The sequence below is a fragment of the Protopterus annectens genome, chromosome 7.part0, assembly GCF_019279795.1.
Source record: "Protopterus annectens isolate FY-2018-M chromosome 7.part0, PAN1.0, whole genome shotgun sequence".
Taxonomy (NCBI): domain Eukaryota; kingdom Metazoa; phylum Chordata; order Ceratodontiformes; family Protopteridae; genus Protopterus; species Protopterus annectens.
In genome coordinates this window covers 1740770340-1740793242 of record NC_056739.1, presented here as the reverse complement: position 1 = coordinate 1740793242, position 22903 = coordinate 1740770340, and the positions used below count along the sequence as shown (strand labels likewise).

At 40.6% G+C, this 22903-nt stretch overlaps 1 protein-coding gene across 1 annotated transcript in view; it reads left to right on the top strand.

Moving 5' to 3' along the window:
* The window catches only part of VPS33B (VPS33B late endosome and lysosome associated), a 2132768-nt gene that overhangs the window by 591013 nt on the left and 1518852 nt on the right, over window positions 1-22903 (top strand). Inside the window, exon 8 of the mRNA XM_044078281.1 lies at window positions 8687-8781. Coding sequence (XP_043934216.1) covers window positions 8687-8781 — 95 coding nt within the window. The remainder of the gene's footprint in view (window positions 1-8686; window positions 8782-22903) is intronic.

The following is a 22903-nucleotide window of genomic DNA, read 5'->3' as shown; positions in this document are numbered from 1 at the left end:
CTGTCTTGCTTTTCCTAAATCTTAACATCCTAATTTCATCAGTTTCCTATCCTCCTGTACATCTTTCTTAATTTTCAGTTCCTTTTTTTCTCAAATTACAATGTGTATGTATATTTACTTTTTTGTCTTGTTCTTAATAGTTGCATGTATGTTATTTGTCTTATTCTTCATAGTTGTATGCATGTCATTTATGTAATTCATACTTGGAAGTCACTGAAACCAGAGTCAAATTCCTTGTATGAGTGCATACTTGGCCAATACATGTGATTCTGATTAAAATTCCTTGTCACAGTAATAGCTACATTAGGCTTTACATATTTTATTATTTTTGCAAGCAAAGTTTGTCTCTCACTAAGTGTCGTAGAATCATATGCTACTGCCGGTCTCTGTAATTTACCTCCCTTCCTGACATCACATATAATGCATCTCTCAGGCCTCACAACAATAGCATCAACTACATTCCTAACTTTCTTCTTTAATATCACAGCTGTTCCAGAACAGGTATCATCCCCAAAACTCCAAACAACCACTCCCCCATACCATTTCAGCTTGTTTTCTTTGTTTAACTTTAACAATCTGACATCTACTAAGCAGCAAACATCACATTCACACTTAAACCCCCATGTAATCGCATTCAATCTATGCCTTTCGCTAATGACACTGTTTACATAAGGATTAAATGCTAACATTATCCTTTACATTCTTTAGCATTTTTTCTACTGAGATTTTATCTTTCTTTTCATCAGCCTCTTTCCTGTAGTACTCTTTTCAACATCCCTTTGTTCGTTATCTCCTTCATCTGTTTTCTCCAGTACCTCAAATCTATTTTCTTTAAACACATCACTATCATCTTTTTTCGCTACACCATTCATTTTATGCATAATCAACCCTTCTGCATCCGAACTACCTGTAATTTCCTCACTTTCAATAACTTGTACATTTTCTTCTTCCCATTTCAGTTAATTTGCAATCAAAACAGAAATGATCCTTACCCTCACATTTCCTACAAAATATGTTCACAATTGTAAATTGAATGTCCAAGCTCCCCACTTTGAAAACAGTGTCTAAGACATTCGCCAATTAAGTGATCTCCTTTCCAACAGTGAAAACAGGTTTTAAGCTGCCTCAATACCTTAGCATACCCTTTTCCATTAATAACACAAATAGGTAAGTTAACAATTTCATGATTCTTATTTTATATGCATACTAATATAGCCCATCCCCCATTCCACAATTTCCTTTCATCAAAACACTTCTTAATATTATACACAGCTTTACAATTAAAATGAAACCTTAAATTTCATTTTCATCAGTGTCATCAGTTCTTATTTACAGTTTTAGCTTTCTTCTAAACATTTTTTCCTGACCCCATTTTACGTATTCATTTCAGGATACACAAAAAGATTTTTTTTTCAAATAACATCACAAGTTTTCACCTTTTTCATAATTCTCAAAAGTCACTTCTGCAAAAGATTCAGTACTAATCTGTATAAATGCTGTAATGTTCTCTGGAGAAAATTCCAGCACACTAATAATATTGTCTTAAACAAATTATCTGTCCAGACATTCCCCATTCTTTGTCTTTTACTAATAACAGTTTTCTGTCCATTGTTAAACATTTCACCCCTTTTAACAGTACCTTTAGTTACCATTTCTGCATAACTACTCAAAATTCATTGCTTTTTATCTTCCAACCTGCTTTCCTGACTTAGTTAATTTTTCATTAGTCATTTGAACCATCTCTGTCAGGCAAAGCTTCTTCTTCATCCAATAACCCCCCCCCCTACAATATCTGACCATGTCACTGTATTTGTATCACCTGGTTCCACCTCTTCCATCATTTCTTTTAAAACTTCATTTACCAAACCATCTTGCTGTGGTTCAGTAATACTAATGTGCAGTACTCCAATACCCAGACAATTTGTATCCATTTCAAGAAAGTTTTTTTTACCTTCAGCACTCAAATTCTCATCGTGTATTACATCAGCTAATACAGCATTTTCATTCAGCACACCAGTGTTATCTTGATCACACTTCTTTTCTCCTTCCTCTGTTTCACTTCCTTCTGGTCTCTGGTCCTCCGGTTACATGGCCAAAATGAACAAGGGCAGTTCCCCGATGCCCTGGCTAAATTTCCCATAGTAGTATAAATACTGTCTTGGGTCCCTTGAAAAGAGGTTACTAGCCTAGTGGGAATAAAACCAGTCAACAAAGGATAAATGAATAAAATAAAATACTTTTTATAAATCATTTATGATAGATGGTGGTGTCTAAATTTTGGTCTTTATAACTCTGCTCAGCTTTTGTCACAGCAAAAAGAGCTGGAAAGATTTTCTGTAAAGCCACAAGACTGCTGTCAAAAAAATGCCAGATTAGCTATTAGTAAGACCTACTTAACACCAGGCCTGCAGAGTGGACTAAATGTTTGACTTGGTGCTTACAGAGTAATATCAATCTCTGAAACAAATGTTGTCAGTTGTATTCCTTGTTTCAATGTCTGAACAGCACAGTGTCTCATTACCTAGAGATTATTGGTTTCTAGTTGTTGATAGCCCAACCATTCTGTTTACTTCCCTTTTGTACAACCTGTATACACTAGTTTCACTTGATGTCCTATCTCTGCTTCTCCTCATGAATCCTAGTCTTCTTTTAGTTTAATTATAATAAGATTCTTAAGCTGACTTCCTTGTTCCTTAACCTCTCTTCAGTCCATGCCATCACAGTTATTGTATTTTGTTCCTTTGATGTTACTGTTGTAGGTTTCAAATGTTGTATGATGTTTTTTTCTTCAATTTTTCCTATGTATAATGACAAAAGATTTGTCTCCTCCAAATCTTTAATTGTCACTGTGTTTCTAACTTTATGTAATCTGGAGCTTTTCTCCTCGGCTCTCTGCTGAAAAAGGGCAGACTGCCCAACCAGACTAACCCGGTTAACAAATGTCAAATAAAATAAACTAGTAGCTGTCCACTTCTTGCCAACAAAGTTGATGTAATCTCATCATGACATGTTTTAAATTGCTGTAGAGAGAAAGTTCTCATTCTGCAACAGCCTATATTTTTGATAAAAGCCAGTGAAAATTCTTAAGCAGACTAGAACCTGCAGATTGGAATTCTCTCCAGTTGATAAAATAAACCTTTCAGACTATATTCCCTTTAATAATGAAGTGCTTTATTAGTTAATCATATGTGCTGTTTGTATCTGTTTTCAGTACAATGATTAAGAACTTAACTTATGCTGGTCTAACTGACCTTCATTTATTATTGCTTACTGCAAATGGCATGAATTCTACTCTTAAAGCGTGTGTGCATGTGTGCGGCCCTCTTTTGAAATGCTGTCACCTGTAGTCTCGAGTGCTGACAAGCCAGGGTAGGAAGACAGAAAAGCCAAGAAAAGAGCGAATCTCAAAGGTTGCTTTTCTGCTTTCAAACTTCTTTTTTTGCAGGAGGGCAAGCCCCCTGCTTCCCCACACCTCCAAACTTATATATAGTAACCCAAGATCCCCATACCTTGGAGAAATGGGAATATTCCAGGAAATAGCCATCTCGGACTTAGTATATTCAAGTGTGTGTGTGTGTGTGTGTGTGTGTGTGTGTGTGTGTGTGTGTGTGTGTATTTATTCAGAAATGTTCACACTTACTTGACTGATTTGTTTTGTACTTTTGTTCTGTAGCTCCCTGTTGCTTTTTATACTATCACGATGTACTGTAACTCTTTGTGGATGTGGATTGTTTTCTCCTTGTCTACCTGTAGCCTGGACTATGGCAATAGAGGTTATCAGGTTCAGTTTTCCAGTTAAAATTAGACAGCTACCAGCATGGTGGCAGGATATCTGAATTTGCTACCAGCCATATGAGATGGTTTATCAGTTCCAGGTGTAAGGGACAGCTGGTTAGAAGGAGATTGAGTGGACGACACCAACTGTCCTTCTAACGATCTAAACAGACATATAAATAAATGGCATCCAGCAACTGTCTATTACTTATTCAAAGTTCTTCTGTTATGGTGGGTATCTCATACATCTGTACTTTCCTGGCAATTTTTCTTCATTTCTTTTTACAGTGACTGTGTAATTCCCGGTCTGTCTGTGTCTACTTGTACATTTTGTCTAGCTCCCTTCCTGAGACTAGTCATGGCTTCTTTCTGCATTTGCCTCATTTATGCAGTCCCTGTCATTATCTCATTTGTCATTTTAAATTTAATTTTGATTTCTTGACCATGTAGGTTACATAATTATGTTATAACAGATTTTGATTTTACTCTTCTAAGGTGAACGCTACCATATTTGAAAGGGTTGTTTTTTGTCGTCCTTCTGTTTTAGTCTTTCCAGATTACTAGAGTGCCTCCATCCATCCCTGGGTCTACTAACCACTTGAACAGTCCCTCGATCTCTGCTCTAAGGATGGAGCCACTGTGAAGCCTAATGGCATCCTGGGGAGGTTTGACCCTTTGACTGTTTCCACCGGGAGAATTTTTCATTTATGATCTATTCCTTGATCTCCAACTCCCCCCCCCACCCCAATTCACCTGTTGCATCTGAGGGCTACTCCTTTCTGTGGACCATGTTTCACCATAGGGAGCACCTACATGAACCCCCCCCCCCCCATCAGGATGGGCATGCCAGTCAGTGCCTCTGATGTCTAAGCCAGTAATCAAATCTGGGCTGCCTGCACTGTAGTTAGGGATTTATCCCTATAAACACTTTCATTTTCACACAGAGTGATACTTCTGTTTCCTACATGTATTGTCACACTGCTAACTCTGTGAACTTTGTCATTTCTTGTGTATTCACCCACCTTTTCATCACCATGCCAAGCAGACATATTGATGAAGGGGCAGAAACAGAGCACGTGTTCATATTAGCTTTTCTAGATAATTAGATACTGGCAGCAATGGCTGTTTTGCTTCTGTATTATCCTTCTGTCTGTTCGCATCATACCTCTCAACCCTCTATATTGTTTTTTTTTTTTTTTTTTTAAAGGATGTCCCTAATTTTGTTTCAAAATTTTGATTAATTCCTCCTAAAATGTTCACTTGTTTGACACGTTCTAAGTTAATAGTACCAGTATTTTAAAATGTCTGTAGTCTGAGCCCTTTTCTCTAATTACATTTTGCTTTGTCCCTAATTCTGGAAGTAAAAGGTTGAAAGCTATGGCACCCATTTCAGAGCGTCTGATGCTGCAGTGGGACACCTGACCATACACCTTCAACCTTTTGCTTTGACAACCATCCCTCCATACTCCCTGTAATTGTAGTATAGTGTTTTGTCACCAGAAGGTTGCACCTTATTTATTTCTACTTGATGTTGGTCCTAAGTGCCACAGTTATGTAATTATTAGCTAACCTAAGTTCTTTCTGTAAACTGAGTTTTGTACCTTTTTGGTATTTTGGTGAATTTTTTTCATCTGGTTTTCATGAATAACTTGTCTGATTACTGCTTCAGCCTAATCTGTATTGATCTCCTTCAGAACCACACCTAATTTTTCTGTGCTAGTATGTTTTTGGAGTATTGTAGTGGGTAGTAACTTAGTTGCAGAACTGACTAGAATATTTTCTCAATTGATTCAACCAGATGAGCATGGTTGTTTGAGAATATCCTGCATATCTTTCATTTATTCCTCTATACATTTTTTAATCCTCTCTAGCTTTTTGGTTCTCCATTTTTCTCCGCCCTCAACTGTTTGTTTCACTCTCTCTAATTCTGTCCAATGATTTTAACATCCCATATCACCCTATTAATGAGTGGGGTCTTTCCATTCCAGAGGGAATTCAATTTTCATAGTCTTCTGCTTCATTTGGTGGGCAATGTAAGGTGAGAAACAGGGGTGGTCTGTCATCCATAACTGACTTGCTTATTCCAGTTTGACCTACCCTCATCATTTTGGTGTCTAATGGGTACACTACTGAAGCATTATTGCATTCTTCCACATACCACCCAGTCACTATAGTGCATCCACACTGTCATGTCAGAATGTCCATTCTTCAGCCAGTCTTGCTACATTCCCCACCAGATGGCAGGTACACAGCATGCCAAGTGGCCACCCTATGCCATTCTTCCAGCACTCAGACTTGCTACTTCATCTAGGGTCTCCGAGACTGCGATCAGAGCTCTATTCCTCTGTTTCACAGAACCACCCACTTAAGTGACAATGATACACAAATTTTACATGCAAATATGCATAGCTTACTTATTCCATGAGGTTAAATGGAATAGGTTGCACTGACAGCCTGTATAACATGAAAGATGTTGTTTCCTATCTGCTACTTCTCAAGAGACTGGATTGATAATCATTATGGGATTTCTGCCAATCTTCCTTCTCGTCCTAAAGGAAAAAATGCATTCTCTCAGCTGTAACAGAACAACACCCGCATGTTTTCTCACTTCATTTCTTTGATTTTTATGTATTGTGTGAAAGCAGTGCCAAGGATTAAATGGTGGAAGTTAAAAAAAGGGTGATTGTGAAGTGGAGTTTAGGGAAGAGTTAAGACAGGCATTGGGAGGCAGTGGAGAGTTACCAAATAGCTGGGTAACTACAGCAGAACTAGTAAGGGAGACTACTAGAAAGGTGCTTGGTGTGACATCTGGACAGATGAAGGAGGACAAGGAGACCTGGTGGTGGAATGAGGAAGTACAGGAGAGTATACAGAGGATGAGGCTGGCAAAGAAGAAGTGGGATTGTCAAAGAGATGAAGAAAGTAGACATGAGTATAAGGAGATGAGGCGCATGGCAAAGAGGGAGGTGGCGAAAGCTAAGGATAAGGCGTATGGAGAGTTGTATGAGAGATCGGACACAAAAGAGGGAAAAAAGGACCTGTACCAAATGGCTAGACAGAGGGACAGAGCTGGGAAAGATGTGCAGCAAGTAAGGGTGATAAAGGATAGTGAGGGAAAGGTACTCACAAGAGAGGAGAGTGTGTTGAGTAGATGGAAAGAGTATTTTGAGAGGCTGATGAATGAAGAGAATGAGAGAGAGAGAAGGTTGGATGATGTGGGGATAGTGAATTAGGAAGTGAAACAGATTAGCAAGGAGGAAGTAAGGACAGCTATGAAGAGGATGAAGAATGGAAAGGCTGTTGGCCCAGATGACATACCAATGGAAGCATGGAGGTGCTTAGGAGGAATGGCAGTGGAATTTTTAACTAGATTGTTTAATGAAATTTTGTAAAGTCAGAGGATGCCTGAAGAGTGGAGAAAAAGTGTTTTGGTACCTATCTTTAAGAATAAGGGTGATGTGCAGAGCTGCAGTAACTACAGAGGGATAAAATTGATCAGTCACAGCTTGAAGTTATGGGAAAGAGTAGTAGAAGCTAGGTTAAGAAGGGAGGTGATGATTAGTGATCAGCAGTATGGTTTCATGCCAGGAAAGAGCACTACAGATGCAATGTTTGCTCTGAAAGTGTTATTGGAGAAATACAGAGAAGGTCAGAAGGAGTTGCATTGTGTCTTTGTAGACTTGGAGAAAGCATATGACAGGGTGCCTAGAGAAGAGTTGTGGTGTTGTATGAGGAAGTCGGGAGTGGCAGAGAAGTATGTAAGAGTGGTACAGGATATGTACGAGGGTAGTGTGACAGTGGTGAGGACTGCAGTGGGAGTGACAGATCTGTTTAAGGTGGAGGTGGGATTACATCAAGGATCAGCTCTGAGTCCTTTCTTATTTGCAGTGGTGATGGACAGGTTGACAGATGAGATCAGACAGGAGGTCCTGTGGACTATGATGTTTGCAGATGACATTGTGATCTGTAGTGAGAGTAGGAATCGGGTTGAGGAGACTCTGGAGAGGTGGAGATATGCTCTAGAGAGCAGAGGAATGAAGGTCAGCAGGGCTAAGACAGAATATATGTGTGTAAATGAGAGGGAGGGTAGAGGAATGGTGAGGATGCAGGGAGTAGAGTTGGTAAAGGTGGACGAGTTTAAGTACTTGGGATTAACAGTTCAGAGTAATGGTGAATGTGGAAGAGGGGTGAAGAAGAGAGTGCAGGCAGGGTGGAATGGGTGGAGAAGAGTGTCAGGAGTGATTTGTGACAGACGGTTACCAGTAAGAGTGAAAGGGAAGGTCTACAAGAGGGTAGTGAGACCAGCTATGTTATATGGGTTGGCGACAGTGGCACTGACAAAAAGGCAGGAGTCAGAGCTGGATGTGGCAGAGTTAAAGTTGTTAAGATTTGCACTCGGTGTGACTAGGATGGGTAGGATTAGGAATCAGTATATTAGAGGGTCAGCTCATGTTGGACAGTTTGGAGACAAAGCAAGATAGATGAGATTGCGTTGGTTTGGACATGTGCTGAGGAGGGATGATGGCTATATTGGGAAAAAGATGCTAAGGATGGAGCTGCCAGGTAAGAGGAGAAGAGGAAGGCCTAAGATAAGGTTTATGGATGTGGTGAGAGAGGACATGCAGGTGGTTGGTGTGACAGACCAAAATGCAGAGGATAGGAAGGAATGGAAAGAGATGATCCACTGTGGCAACCCCTAACGGGAAAAGCCGAAAGATAATGATGTTGGCTACATAAATGAGCAAGGCTTAATTAAATTACAGCAGAATCATTTGGCAAGTAGTAAGTAGGCTTGCACATCAGAAGTATGCTGTATTTCATTAATTTGCTTCACCCTATGTAATTGTGAATGTCATGGCACAGTATGTTGAGCTACCAACTAATATCATTTTATCTTGTCCTTTTCCTGCAGAGGTGACATGTGATGAGTGGGCCTTCCTCTTGTTGCCATTAGATGAGGATATTATCAGCATGGAACTTCCAGAATTTTTTCTAGATTATTTTATGGTAAGAACAGACAAACATTTTGACTGTCAGTCTTTCTCATAATTATTGAGCATATGATTTTTTTTTAATATATACATACATGTATACATATGTACATGGGTCTAGGACTGATGCTCGACGGTGCTTTTCACCGAAGGCTTAATGCCTGGGCATATTTACGCAAAAGTGCTTTTGACCAAAAAAGCACTTTTGCGTATGTATGCCTGCAGCTAGAGGGAGATGTGGGGGAATGACTGTTGTGGAGATCATACTACGGTGCTGATAAGGGAATTTTTTCCTTTTCCCCACTGTAGTGCGATCTCAGAGTGAGAATATTGAAGTAGGGGGGTGTGGGGGTGCAGGGGGGCATAGCCCCCCTGCATAAACACATTTTTGTTCCTTTTTTGTTTTTTTGATGGACTTTAACAAAAATGCTTTTTTGGTAAAAGCGCTTTCGTTAAAGTGCGTTCGGTGATTTTGGATTCGGACTGTTGAACTTTCGTTCAACAGTCCTAGATCCATGTACATATATATGTGTATGTGTGTGTGTGTTTGTGTGTGTGTGTATAAAACTGGAAGTAAAACATTTTAAAGAAATATTCCATTTCTCTTTGAAAGAAAATAATCAAGTTTTATATCAGAATGTTTTGCAAATTCTATGCCAGAAATGCGTACATTTCTTACCAAGAATGATTATTTATTTTTTAAGGATAGTAGTTGATAATCTTTTGGAAAGGTCACTTTGGCAGTATATCATGACATTGTTTGCCTATCTTTTAAGCCCTATTTCCTTAACCAAAATTTTTACTCAGTAATGGCATATCCCTTAAGAGGAACTAGGGCTGGTCTCTCACCCTACCTCAGTATTAAAATAGGATGACATGAGGCACTACTAGATATCTTTTGTTGTTCCTCTTTCTTTTCAATTCTTACCACCACATCTGAGAGTCACCCACATTTCAGTTGTGCTAGAATTATTTCATAGTTATTTTTCATACTTACTTCAGCTTTCCTGAAATGTGGTTGTGTAAATATTCAGTATCAATTACAAACAACATTGTATAACTCTCGCAATAAATTTGCATATAGCAAATGCTTAGGTCTAAAGGATGTTCAGTGTGCGTGTGTGCGTGTGCGTGTGTGTGTGTGTGCATGTGTGTGTGCATGTGTGTGCTTGCGTGTGTGCATGTGTGCGTGCGTGCGTGCGTGTCTGCGTGCGTGCGTGTGTGTGTGTGTGTGTGTGTGTGTGTGTGTGTGTGTGTGTGTGTGTGTGTGTGTGAGTGTGTGTGTTTGTTTTAAGCTTTGTCCATAAAGAAAATTAATGTGACTATAGTGCTTTATTTAAACAATCTTCTTAACAAGTCAGGTCAAATGCCTTAAACATATATGTAGTTAAAAGCATATCAGAACAATGAAGGAGAACTGTTTGAAAGATATTTTGTATATTGATTACAAATCTACTTTTCTTCATGTGTCCTTGAAAGCTATTGCAAAAAAAAAAAAAACTTCATCTTCTGATCTTTAGTTACATCTGAATGGACTTTTTGAGTTTGGAACAGTTAATTTGATTGCTAAAAACACGGATATGATTTCTGCCATTGAAGTACCTTCCATGTTTTCACTGATGAGTGGGCCTTTCTTTCATTTTGAAAGTTTGCCTTTTTAAGGTTACTTGAAGTTCGTTAAATTCTGTTTGTGGGCTGCAGGAAATCTCACAGTTTCCAGCAGCTGTGATTGGTTGATGGGCACTGAAACCAAGTAAAGAGAGAACGTTGTCTATCTGATGTTGTCCCTTTCATTTTTCCTCACCAATGGGATTGGATGCGATCCTCTGATCCAACTTGGCTGCATACACTAGAGTTTGGATCCAGCTCTCGAGCTCCTCCCTCTACCCATAATGCTCTGTTCCATCCCCGACATCTCAGATCTCGTTTGTCGCTGTTGTGGTTAGACATAGGTTCCACTTTCGAGTTGTAAGTGATTGTTTTTTTTTTGGATAATTTTTTGGATGATATTCTTTTTTACTTCTTTTCTCCTTCCTCTTAGCTTTGCTGGGTGTTAGGAATTAGTGTCTTCTTGTTTTGTGTATTACTTTCTCTTCTACATCAGTAGTTCTCACATACCATTACTGGTATATTTTCTTTACCTATTTAGGTGTTTTTAACATAACGTAGCTGGTATTTCTATTTTTTTTTTTTTTTTTTTTGGATAATTTTCTTCGTTAATCTGGGTGTTTTTCTTGTGTGGCTTACTCTGTAATTATAATTTCTCCGCTATGTCAGAGAAACCTACAGGGTTTAAGAAATGCACTTCCTGTGGGCATAAGATCCCCAGATCAGATGCTTACAAGAAGAGCATTTATTGCTTAGGACCTGATTACCTTAATATGGCCTGTTTAGTATGTTCAACCTTTAATCCTGGTTGACAGGTGCAGTAAGCTTAATTTAACAGGTCTTTTGCCTGCCCCTTCTGGGGCTCAAATCCCTACCAAATTAGTGAAGTATGTTTCTTCAGAAACAAAAAAAGAGGTCTCCACTGAAGTCTCTTAGAGCTTTGTTGGAGCCGTTGGAGAAAATCTGAAATATTTTGTACCCGACCATTTTGGATTCTAAACCTGAGAGCCTTACTTTGGATCCTAAATGCTATTCGAATCCTACAGTATCTGCTCCGATAGTAATCTCTCTGCTCCCTTCTATTTTGTCATCGGATCCAAAGGCCTCAGATATGAGAACTAGTTCTGCCTGCACGAGCAGTAGTCTGGAGTGTACCATTAAGCCGGTATCGTCTTCCCTGCCAGGCTAAATTTTCCAGACTATGAAGAAACACTCCAGACTTTCATCCACATCATCTTCTAGGTTTTCTACGAGTTTGTCAGAGGCAGATGTGGATAGGATGATGTGGAAATTTCTCAGGGCTTTGATCTAAATGGGGGTCCTGCCAGCTCCATCACCCTCTTGGATCCGTGAGTTCACTTACTTTACTAAGTCCAGTCTCTCTCCTTCTCAGATCCGACCAGTGGTTTCAGAGTACCAGGATATGAGATTTCTGTGAGAGGTTCGGCATCAGATCTGAGGAAAATGTCTTCCTTGATTTTGACAGTCTCTCTGACCAGTTCTGCACGAATACCCTCAGAACTGTGCAGGTCTTAGATCCAAGGCATCGATGCCAGATCCAAAGGGTTGGATTTGACTCCAGTTTTGTCAAATCCATCCCTTCCTGTCAGAGCCTCAGCCCTAGACAGCTTGGATCCATTTTACTCTTTGAGGCTCGGATCTGAGGGGTGGCCCCTATCTACCTTCTTTGGAGGCATCGGTTCTGATGAGGGAGGTAGGGGATTCCCCTGGTCCTTTGGCTTTCAGGATGGTAGAAAGGGCTTTCTCTGTTCTCAGAGAACCATCTTCTTTTGTCTCGGATCCTACCCCTCTTCCCTCTTTAGTTCTAATCTCTGAGCCTATTATACCTATCTCACGAGGGCAGCCAGTTCCGGGAAGTCTCCAGACAGTTCCTCTAGAGAAATTCCCCCTACCCCTTTCTGACACTTTTCCCAAACATCCCACAGAGGAGGTTCCTCAGAAGAGGACATGTAACAGGAGACATATAAACGCAGCCATGGAGCCTCTCACAGAAGACACTGATTTTGATGGAGAGGGATCCTCCAGATCATCCCCTGATGACATCTCCTTTGGAGATATCTTAAGATCCACAAACAGAAGGGTGGTTGGTCTTCCCAGTCTCCTTCTCCTGAACAATCAGTGTTTCTGGAGGCTTTCAATTCTGGACCATCTATGTCTTAGTTGACCCTCCCCAGTGGATGAACTAATTGACTTGGTTTCTCACCAGCCTTTGGAAGAAACCGGACACTGTTGAGCCTATCCCCAAGTGCTTGGACAAATTTCTGACCCCTCCCTGCTGATAGACTCCACTGGATCAAGGGAGTCCTGAGCTGATGCTATCGTGGTAGTGGCGACCACCAAAAAGGAGCTAACTGAGCAGAGCCCTTCTGTCTGTCTGTCAAACAGGAAGTCCAGAGTGATGGTCAGATTTGGAAAGTGAGTGTTCGTTTCAGCTACTTTCACTCTGAGGTGTCTAAACTATTTGGCACAGTCCATTCAGCAACAGAGAGATTTGCCGAACGAGTTATCAAACACTCTCTGAGACCATGTCTGTTGAAGATTTCAAGAAGACTTGCTCTCAGCTGGCCACTCTGCTGTTCATTTCACATGAGTCGATGAAGCACATCTCCCATGCAGCGGAAGGTACCTCACAAGCAGCCAGTTCAGGTATAGCCATGAGAAGACATGCTTGGATGTGCTATGCGATTTTGCGGAGCCCTTCAAGATGTCCTTTGTCAGTGCCCCCTTTGATGGCACTTCCTTGTTTGCGCCATCAGTTAAGGGCATGCTTATCTGCAGCGAACAAGCAGGAAAGACTCTCTCTCTGCTGTAGGAATCAAGTTTTCTACTCCCCAACGGATTTTCTAGAAACCGGTGAGGTGGTCGGAAAATGTTGATCCATAAATCTTTGGGACCTTTCCAGGATTTGTGTAGGGATAGTTCCAGTAGAGGCAAAGGAGGAAATTTTCATGGTAGACGTCACCCTAGGGACAGAGGGGGCCCGCAGAACCAGGGCTTTAGAGATTCCTTTTCCAGTATGCTCCTGAAGTGCTGCCCAACTGTTCAACTCTGGAGGCAGTTGGGGGTCATTTCTCTTTGCTCTTAGATGCCTGGACAGATATTAGAAAAGATTTATGGGTGCTAAGAATCATATCCAGAGGTTCAGAAGAAGAAACGTCATGACATTACACCCAGTCAGAGGAAGGATGCAGCACAGGAAATGCAAAAACTGCTACCGAAAAGAGTTGTCCAAGAGGTCTTACCTGATCAGATAGGATTTGTAACTTACTCATGCTTCTTTTTAGTGCCAAAGAAAACAGGGGGCCTAAGATCCATTTTGAATCTACACTAGTTGAACCAGTATGTAAAGAAGGTGAGGCTCCATATGGTCATGATTCAGTCCATTTTGTCTCTTTTGCGCAAAGGGCGATTGGATGTGATCTGTAGAACTCCAAGATGCATATCATCACATGAAAATAGACAGGCAATCCAGGATACATGTACGCTTTCAGATGCGAGCCAGTCATTACCAGTTCAGAGTACTGCCCTTTGGACTCCCCACAGCCCCCAGGGTGTTTACCAAATGCATATTAGTCATGACAGCTCATTTGAGACTCAAAGGATTCCAGGTGTTTCCATCTCTCCACAATTGGCTCCTCACCACCCCATCCAAGCATCAATTTTTACAAGCCAGAGACTACTTGCTCCAGGTTTCTAACACCTTGGGCATCTCAATAAACCATGCCAAGTTAAACCTAGTCCCAGTACAGACACTAGAATTCATAGGGACTCTTTTGAATACTACAACTCAGGTGGCTTCCTTACCTCTTCGCCACATCACATCCTTAAGACATCAGGTTTGGTCTATATTTTCTCACCCTTGTCCTCCAGCAAGATTAGTGTTACAAGCTTTGGAGTCAACATCAGCTACCATACTTCTAGTCTCTTTAGCATGCTTTTTTATACAAATTTTTCAGTGGACCTTGCCTGTACAGTGGTCCATTATTTATCAGCTCCTGTCTCTTCCTATAAGACTTACTGCAATCTGCAAACATCATACTCATTGCTGGATTCAATCCAATGATCTTTTTTTCTGGGCAGACCATTCAGTCTTCTGTCTCCAGTTGCCACAGTGACCACAGATGCTTTTCAGCTTGGGTGGGGGGACATTTCTTGGGAAAGGTGGTCCAAGGCCTGTGTTCCCCTCTAGAGATCAGTGTACTAGAAATGGGAGCAGTCCTTCTAGCTTTGCAAGCATTTCAAGATGTTCTCCCTCTGGGGACTATTGCAGTTCAGACAGCCAACATGTCAGTAGTCTGGTACATCAACAAGCAAGGAGGAATCCGATCTTACCCACTGTGCGGAGAAGCCATGAGGGTTTGGGAATGGGCAATCGCTTCAGACCACTTTCGCATTGAGATGGACATCCTAGGGAAAATCAACACTTTAGCAGACAGGCTCTGAAGATCCATTCTGATGCCTCACAGGTGTTCTCTCAGTCAGTAGCGCTGAAGCCAGCCTTGCTGTGACCTATTTGCCTCATCCCTCACGAACAAGTGCTGCAAGTACTTTGCTCTGATCCCCCCTCAGAGGGAGTCAACAAGAGATGCCTTGATATACGAATAGCCCCTGGGTCTACTGTATGCCTACCCTCCTCTTCCTCTGATTCCAAAGTTCTTACAGAAAGCAAACTGACTGAAGAACTCAGTCATCCTCATTGCCCCCTTCTGGCCTTGGGCAGGTATGGTTCCCCTTCCTGCAGTCTCATTTGCAGTATCCTCCATGGATACTGGAACCCACTGGGGATCTCCTGTCTCATCCATCGGGAATTCAGCATTCCAAACTCCACATCCTTAAGCTAACCTCGTGCATTCTCCACTTCCAGTAATAGTTTGACAGTCCAGACTTTATTCATTAGTTCGCTATATTATCTTGGCCTCACAGAAAGCTTCTACCAAGAAAGTCTACAGAAGCAAATGGAAAAGATTTTCTATTTGGACTTATGACCAGAATATCGGCCCTTTTTCAGCACCAACTTCGGCCATTCTTTTTCTAACATTTCTGTTTAAAGAAGGAGCTAGTTTGTCTACAGTTAAGCTTCAGTTGGCAGCAACTTCAAATTTCCACAATGGGAACAACTCTTTTTCTCTGGCTTTGTCCAGATTGTGTAAGGCCTTCACAAAAGGTATTTTTCTCCTCAGACTCCTGATAAAGGACCCTTCTCTTCCTTGGGACCTTATTTTGGTCCATCAAGGTTTAACTCAGAAACCCTTTGAACCATCAGACAAATGTAATCTGAAGTATCTTTCATAGAAATGATCTTCTTAGTAGCTGTTTCTTCAGCAGAAAGATGTTCTGAGCTCCAGATCCTGTCAGCTAAGCCTCCTACATTGTTTTTCATAAAGAAAGGGTGTGTCTGCGGACCAACCCTTCCTTTCTTCCTAAAGTGGCATTTGAAAATAAAATCAACCAGTCCATACAGTTACAGTCCTTTCCAAATGTTGCATGCTTCATCTCTTGATGTGCACAGACAACTATGTTTTTATCTTCACAGAACAAAATAGTACAGGAAGTCTGATCAGCTTTTTGTATCCTTTTCCCCAAATCACTTGAGTCAAGCAGTATCTAAACTTACTCTAGCTTAATGGATTACTGATTGCATTTCATGGGTTTATTCTCAAAAAGGACAAAATTTACCACAACCTCCTCGAGCTCATTCCACTCAGTTCATGGCTACTTTATCTGCTTTTTGGTCAAGGACTTCCATTGATGACATTTGTGCTGCAGGTACTTGGTCAGAGACTCGTACTTTTGTTACACATTACAAATTGGACATCATTTCCAGAAGCAGAGCTTATTTTGGTTTGATAGTGCTCTTTCATGTCCTTCCATGAGGACCTCCAGAGGGCTATGTATCTGGTGAGTGTCTCCTATTGGTGAGGAAGAATGAAAAGGACAACATCAGATTTGTAAGTTATGTACTCACCATAACTTGGCATCTGTGTTGTCCATTTTCATTCTTCCTCACTTCTCTCCCATCTAACCCCGCATTATCACTTCTGGAATTACCTGTTCGACTGTATTGAAGCTATTAAGTTCCTGGTTTGAGCCCTGACATTCTTTTGTCTGTCTATCTCTGTTATAAAATGAAAGATTAGGCAGCATACTCAATCTGAAGTGTTGGGGATGGAATAGAACATTATAGGTAGAGGGAGGTGCTTAAGAGCTGGATCCAAAGTTTAGTATATGTGACTGAGTCAGATCTGAGGATCCAATCCGATCCCGCTGGTGAGGAAGAATGAAAATGGACAACACAGATGCCAAGTTGTGGTGAGGGCATAACTTGCAATTACATTGAACCTGAGTCTCTGTTAAAACACAGATTTGGATGTGTTCATATTGTATGAGGGCTTCCAGGTCTAGCAATGTATTGTTAAGACTTGTGGTAATGAGCAGTCAATGCAATCTTGATGTGGCCAGAAATGGAATTTACTGCAAGTTATTTTGTTATGTTAGAATGTACAGAAGGTGAACATTGCTTAAAAAAGACACCATGGGGCAGCAAGTACTTTGGTCCATACATAAAATCCATGGAAAATAGGTACATTCCATCTTTAGCAAAGAACGTTGGGGTTTCAGTCATCTTGAAATTAGACAGTATGATGACCCAGAAGGTAAAACAATAAAGCATAGAACCGAAGCTGCCACAGGAAACAGAAGTTTAATCCATAAGCCACAAACAGTTCACATAAACACCTCCAAATACACAGTACGTTTTCATTTCTCCTACTTCATCAGATGTGGGCTACATATTATACTAATATTCAATTAAATACAGCATGGTTTCAGCTGTTTTCTAAAGGGTTCACTTTTATTCCTAATAAAGGAACTGATATTTTTAAACTTTTAATTGATATTAAACTTTTTATCAGGAAGAAGAATTTGCAGCTAATGTTTAAACAGACTAATACAGGTTTTGATGGAGAAAGTTTAAAAAGAAAAAGTTTGTTTAACCCACCCATTCATCCACAATTGAGGAACTTTGAAAATAAGGTGGAGAATGAAATTAGAATGGGTTTACTTCATCAAAAAACACACTCCAATCTAACACAAGCTGAGAACCTTGTTCTCAAGGAAGTTTGTAACAACAAAAGTCTAAGGATCATGAAACCAGGTAAGGGTGAGGGTATAGTGTTAATGGACACAATAGTCTATGAAGGGAAAATGATGGATATACTTAATGACACTGACAAATACACCAGAGCATCTATTAATGAAATCAACATAGCCAACAAAAAGATTCACACCACTTTATATGATATGCTGTTAGAAGGCTCCATAGACAAAGACACCTTTCAGTATTTGTCAGTAGAAAAACCTAAAGTCCCATGTATCTTTGGAATTCCCAAAGTACATAAAAACAACTTGGACCCCCCTTTAAGACCCATTGTTTCTGCTGACGGTTCGGTTACAGCACCTCTAGCAAAATATGTTGATTCAAAGACTAAAGGTATATTGGATTCTAATACAGCTGTTTTGAAAGACTCTTGGGATTTTTTAAGAAGGTTGAAAGGAGAGTTATACTCAGATAATGTAACTTTTGCCACCATGGATGTTTATTGCCTTCTTTTTGCTGCACTTTTGTGGATTACTCAATAAATTGTTGGTTCTCGTATCCTAAGGACTGGATTTATTTGCGCTTGTGGACTATGACGCTCAGTTTTTGGTTTTGGTTTGTGTTTGGCGCCACTTGCTCTTGTCTTTATTTTAAAATATCAAACCAAATAAGAATCAAGAGTAATGGTTCACACAGAGTGCCTCCTTTCTTGTTAACCTGTCTCTTATTTTCTGATTGACTGCCCGGGGTACTGTGTTATGCTTCCCACGCCATACAAAGAGTACAGAGACAATAGGATTAAAACATAATTGCAAACATACCACAACCTATTAATTGTTTTTCTAATGCAGTGAATTTCACAAATAGGCACAAATATCAGGTCATCTGCAAAAAAAAAAAAAAAAAAAAAGTCACAAAACTCCCAAACATGTTTACCAATTTAATAATTTCATTATAATGACTGTATTTACCCTACAATACTGAAATATACATATTCGGTGTAACATTTCACTAACTCCTTCTTTGCACTTTACAGTTCCTAAGTATGACTTGGGTATTCGTTCTTAACTGATTAATTTAAGAACTGTTAATTTGTCATCAATAATAGTCCTGTACATAATCAGTGTTTTTTTAAATGAAAAGCATGTCTGCACTTTTATTTTTCATGCAGTATCCTTTTAAGAACCCTCTCATAGCCATTTACTAAGGCATGTGCATTTATTGGTCATTCTCAGTATACTGATGATCATGGAAAGAGGGAAATGTGAGACCATTTCAATTTCAGTCAATGTAAGAAACACAGATTGAAATATAGCTAAAAATATATGAACAGTGAAACAATTAAGCTTACACAGTTATTATATTACTTGCATATAGTAAAAAGTAATGCCAATACCTAGAAATTAAGATGATTTCCAAATAAAATAATGCAGTCTTATATGGAAAAAGAAGGCACAAGGACTTTCTTTTCCTGAAACAAGTACGATATGCAGCAAAGTAAAAGAAAAAGTCAACATAATCAGAGCAACATGGAAATAATCATTAATACAACTATGCTAGTTAGGTAGGTATACAGGTCAGACTCTGTGGCTCATCAAATCACCCAAAATATCCATTTATAGGTCTCTCTTTGACATGCAACTTCAGTTTAGTCCTAAAATGTTGGAGCTCCTCTGAACACCTTATGACAACAGAAAAACAGTTCTATGCTGTGGGATCAATGACATGCAAAGGCTCTGTTATATGCTGGTGTCTGTTGAAGGAAATATGAAAGATGGCATGACCAACATGAGACCCTAACTTTTCATATGGATAGAGAGCCAATTACAAATAGTGTGTCTGGCCTTTGGTGCATAAACCCACACACTCATTCATGCATAATGCATATAGCGATCAGTTATTCACAGGATGAACAACTCATCCATAGCATGTGATTTGGATGTCAGGGGAAACCTGAACATTCAATAAAAACCCATGTGAACATGGCATAAACTGATAAAGCCATGAGTAATTAAACCTAGGCACCCATGTTTGATTAGCTGCATGGGTGTCTGCTGGAGCTGGTGTGGTTGGAAATGCCAATTCTCAGTGGGGGAGGTGGAACTGGGCCATCTTATGTAGCAGTCTCTCAGGGAAAGATCAATGTTTGGGGTGGTGCTTAGGCATACATTTGGCTCAGAATGTGGTAGCCTTCCTGGGCAGGGGCACTAAAGCATTCTTGTGGAGGAACGATACAGTGGCCCCCTTGGTGATGTAGGCTACATGTCCACCACTCAAAGCAAGAGGCTAGAATTGAAAAGAAAAAAAAAATACTTATTGCCAGGATGACAGTGAGGTCACCAGGAGCCTCTATGGCCACCTGGATGGTTGCTCCTCTGGAGTTGAGAATGCCTGATGGTTGGCAGGCAGAGGGGGCATACAAAAAATAAAACACATGGACACTGGTAGGATATGCAAACTCCACACAAAAGATGCCCCAGCTGTGACCCAAAATTAACTACGATTTGAGGTATTGCTGCACCACTATGCTGCTCATGTACATTTCATGTGTGTGCAGTTACTCAAGGTTCAACACAAAAGCATTCTTCTAGTTCCAAATATAAATTAAAATGTAAACAAACAAGTTACTGCAGGGCGCATATAACCTAAGATGTGCAGCTTTACTGACTGATCTCTGAGATCTTCTTAGGAGTCACTTGTGTGCTTCACAAATGTCAAAGACAAACTGATCACTGCTGGATAAAGTGTTAGTGATAGTGCTGGAAGGAATCACTGAAACCTTTAACATTGGTGAATGGTTTCAAAGGAGCTATGGCTAGATAAATAACGCTTTCCACTGTTCACAGTTTGATGACTTTTACAAAGAAAAACTCCAGGTTAAGCATACATTTTCTTCCAATTCTGACTGAAAGTGTTTGACCTTTAGGAAGAGTGTACTGTGTGGCCTGTCTTTTTGAATCAGCAGGTCCTTTCAGTTTGTCTCTTTACTCAGTCTCATTCTCACACTTCACAGTATTCCTGTACTCATGTTTACCTTATGTGGTATTGTCTCTGTTATGAGGTACATACAACTTCTATACAATTGACATGTTACTTCCATGGAATGCCTTTGGTTCTGGCCTTTTTATCATTTGTTTGACATGCTGAAGTTCTTAGGAGCTGAAAATAGCCATGCCCAACAGACTTTTTGCCTCTTTAACATTTCTAAAAAGTGTCATGTTATAAACTTCTATCTTTACTGGATCTAGCCGTACTCCTTTTCCGCATCTAGAGATTGTCCCTTATCTGAGAAAAATTAATTAGTAAAATTCCAGTATACTGTTATCCAAGTCACATTTTTCCCTGTAAAATGTCAGCCTGTGCTCTTTTAATATATGTTCAGTGCCCTTTTTCATGTCTTGTGATATTCTTCTTCATTTCGTCTTTAGTTTCATAGATAGACCACCCCCTCACATGCACACACATACACACCTTTGCTGTCATTCAGGCAAGCACGCATAGACTCACACACACATTCAGAAACACAAACAAATATACACGTGCACACCTTTCAGTTTTGTAGTGTTTCTTGTACACTCGCTAATCATTCACTCACGCACACACTCAGAAACATAAACAAATATACAGGTACACACCTTTCAGATGTTCTTCATCTCACATTGCTGCAGTCCTTACACTTGGGTAGTCCGCTGTCCTCGGTCGGCCCGAATATCAAAGTATAAGGCTGACGTCGGTCAAGGCGCATTTGACTGACATCAGGAGGTCAGGGTACAAATGCGCATGACCGACGTCATATCCTCAGTCTTTTTTGCCGCATGGTCCGATGCAGAAGCAGCATTGCAAGTGCCGGTTGGCGTTCTGAAATTGTTCGATTTCGGAGTTTCAGACCGAATCAAAGTTGGCTAAGTACCCGTTGGGAATATTTTAGGGTTTTCTTGCCTCAGTGGTTTACCGGATGTCAGAAAAAGTGAATAATTGTATTTCTTGTGGGAAACAGATACCGCATAGAGACTATCATACTTTGTGTATTCCTTGTTTAGGGCCTGAGCACGACGTTGTTGGGTATCACTCTTGTGCTAGATTCAATAAGCGCACTATTAAGAGAAGATTAGATTGTGCCAGGTTAGTCTTCGGGAAGCGGTGCAATTATAAAATGCCGTCGGATGCTCCGACGCCCGCTTCTTCGAAGAAGCGCAAGGACAAAGCTGTTAAACCTAGGCTAGAGGAACCGTCAGTACCAGACGCCGGTTCTTTAGAGGTGTCGGTGGAGCCGGTGGTTCCACCGGAGGTTTCTTTGGGATCCCAGGGAGAGACTTTGTTATTGCAGGATGTGGCCTCTCAGGAGGCAGGCCAGGCTGATGGGGCTTCTCAGGTTACTATACTCCCTTCCCTGCCTAGGGTGGTTAGGCCCTCTCCTTCTGTTTCCAAGGCTTCTCCCAGGGGCAGGCCAGGTTTAGCTTCAGTTGGTGTTACCCCTAGTTCTTCAGGAACTGTGCCCAAGAAGCATATGCTTAAAATGGCAGAAGATTTGATTACTTTGATTAGGGGTTCTATGCCTCCTCCTGATAAGAGACCTAGGGTGGAGCCTGAGCTAGGGAGTTTTGAGCAGGCTTCAGATGTTTCAGAGTCTTGACTGAAGACTTGCAGGAGTACTCTCCTTATTCTGATTCTGATGTGGATGATTCTACTCCTTCTGCTTCTCCTCCTGAGGATTTTTCTTTTTCAGAGACTCTTCATTCCATGAGGGAGCATTTTAAGTGGGAAGGTCAGGACTTCTCTGATTCCAGGAAAAGGCTTAGGGAATTTTGTTTTACCCCAGCATAGGCCTTTGGCTATACCTCCTGTTTTGGATGTAGTGGAAGATGTTTTACAGAGGCTTCTCTTAATCCTGATTCTTTGCCTCCTGCTCCTGTTAAACCGGATAGGTATTACAGGGTGCCTGAAGCTCATAAGTATCTTTTTAAGAGTCCTAGGGCAGACCCAGAAACTGTTAGCCAGGGGCCTAAAGGTGTTAAGGCTTCTGTTGTAAAGAATCCGGTTCCTGCAGACAAAGAGGCCAGGGCCTTGGATAGATGGGAAAAGAAAGTTTATACTTCTTCCACTCTTGCTATGAGGGCTTTGAATTGCCAGTTTCACATGTTGAAATACCAAAACTATCTCCTTTCACAATTGAAGTCTAAAGTTGATGCTCTGGCAGAGGGTATTGATTGTAAAGAGTTGCAAGATTTAGTACATGTTTCTGAACAGGTGGGTAAGCATTCTTTGCAATGTGGTTTTGATGCTGTACAGGCCTCGTCTAGGGTGGCTGCCACTGGGTCAGTTCTTCGCAGGCACGCCTGGCTGAGGGATCAAAATTTATCTGACCATGTTAAAACAAGGATTTTAGATGCTCCTTTACAATCTGACGTGTTGT